General features: G+C 50.8%; 1 protein-coding gene across 1 annotated transcript; it reads left to right on the top strand.

Annotated features, from left to right (window-relative positions):
• Positions 1-211: 211 nt before the first annotated feature.
• Positions 212-1,440, top strand: PPTG_22458 (hypothetical protein; the record flags this gene model as incomplete). Its single annotated transcript, XM_008904307.1, has 4 exons — positions 212-375; positions 423-513; positions 1,085-1,203; positions 1,263-1,440. 4 exons carry the CDS (start codon positions 212-214, stop codon positions 1,438-1,440), a joined length of 552 nt encoding a protein of 183 aa, XP_008902555.1.
• Between the last annotated feature and the right edge of the window lie 90 nt (positions 1,441-1,530).

The raw sequence follows: 1,530 nt of genomic DNA, 5'->3' as shown, positions 1-1,530 counted from the left end.
CAGCAACCGCTACGTCGAGCACGAGGTGACCGACAAGAGCGGCAAGTACAGCTAGCAAGGTGGACAAACAAGGTTGTGAGGCCGACGAGGTCGGTGTACTCCACGCCTACCTGTCCTTCCTTTTCTTAGAATTTACCGTGACCGCCGACCAATCCGGCGTACCGTTCGAGGCACCGGCGTCACCTGCGAGATCACCCCCAATTCCCGACTAATGACGGCAACGAGCAATGGAGCGCTCGTTGCCATGATTGAGAAACTGCAGCAGCAAATGCGTGGGATGGCACTCCAGCTCGAGCATGCAACACCATCCGTAAGCGGCATAAGTATGCGCTCAGCACCACCGTCGTCTAAGAAGTCGAAGGATAAGGACGCGAAGTGCCGTCTCCTCGAAGGCACTGAAGTATTTCCCACCCTATGATTAGACTTGAGTACTTCCGAAAGAAGTACGAGCACGCCTTACAAACACAGACGCTAATCAACGGCTCAACGTGGACAGACGATTTCAAGGCGTTGGTAATGATAAACTTCTTAAGTGGGCAAGCATCTCGATACTACATAATAATAGTGCGGAGTGGAAACGGAGCTACCCAAACAAGAGCATCCCATAAGCAAAGCTTTCCGAATTCGGCTGCAAACTGAGCCACCTTAAGGTCAATGACCGTTTGAAGTGCTCCAAGCGATTTGGTGACTCGCGGAGCGAGTACCTAGAATGCCTCAAGTTCATCGAAGGACTTATGGAAGGTTACCACACGCAGTAATTGATGCAAATCTTCTGTAAAAATTTTGTCCGGTACTTGCAGAGCATGTCTACGCCAAAACAGATCTTACCAACCCTGTCCGTCTTGCCGAAGCTGACCGCGCCAGAGCGCTTCTTTACCTACTTCGCGGCGGCGGCCGAAAATTTGGTTTTGGAAAGCGCCGCCTAGGCGGACGCGGACGCGGTGAGCACAAACATAGGGCTAGATCTCCATATAACACGCACCCAGGTGCCGCTAGACAGAATGACACGGCAAAAGGCAATGCGGCCAGTATCGCAAGATGCTGCGTTTGCAACGACCCAACTCACAAATTCACAGCTTGCCAGTTCGTGGTCAAGGACAGGCAACTCACTGGAGCATCAGCAAACGCCGTTGAAGTCGCCACTAACAACTTCGACTACATCGGCGACTCTGATCACGGTGGCGAAATGCTGCGGACGCTGAGGTTAAATATTACCCCGCAAAATGGCTCCTCTACTCGGGTGCTACTCACCACATATGTAGTGATCGCAACCTTTTGGTCGGGTTTGGCGCCTACATATTTGCCAAGGTAGCAGACGGTACCGTAATCACAGCCACCCAGAAAGGAATCCCGAAAACGTTCCTCTTGACAAATGTATACCATTTTCTGGGTGCCTGCTTCAGTCCGTATAGGACACTTTGCCATTATGGCGGTTTCTAAATCCTTCTGGTGGAATCATATAAATTTCTTACGAAAATATCCATTCAGAAACGCTGTGGAGACATCGATTTGGTGGATGTGGTAATTCTC

Source organism: Phytophthora parasitica (genome assembly GCF_000247585.1).
Source record: "Phytophthora parasitica INRA-310 unplaced genomic scaffold supercont2.17, whole genome shotgun sequence".
NCBI lineage: Eukaryota > Oomycota > Peronosporomycetes > Peronosporales > Peronosporaceae > Phytophthora > Phytophthora nicotianae.
The sequence above is the reverse complement of the archived record's forward strand: the minus strand, read 5'-3'. Positions and strand labels throughout refer to the sequence as shown.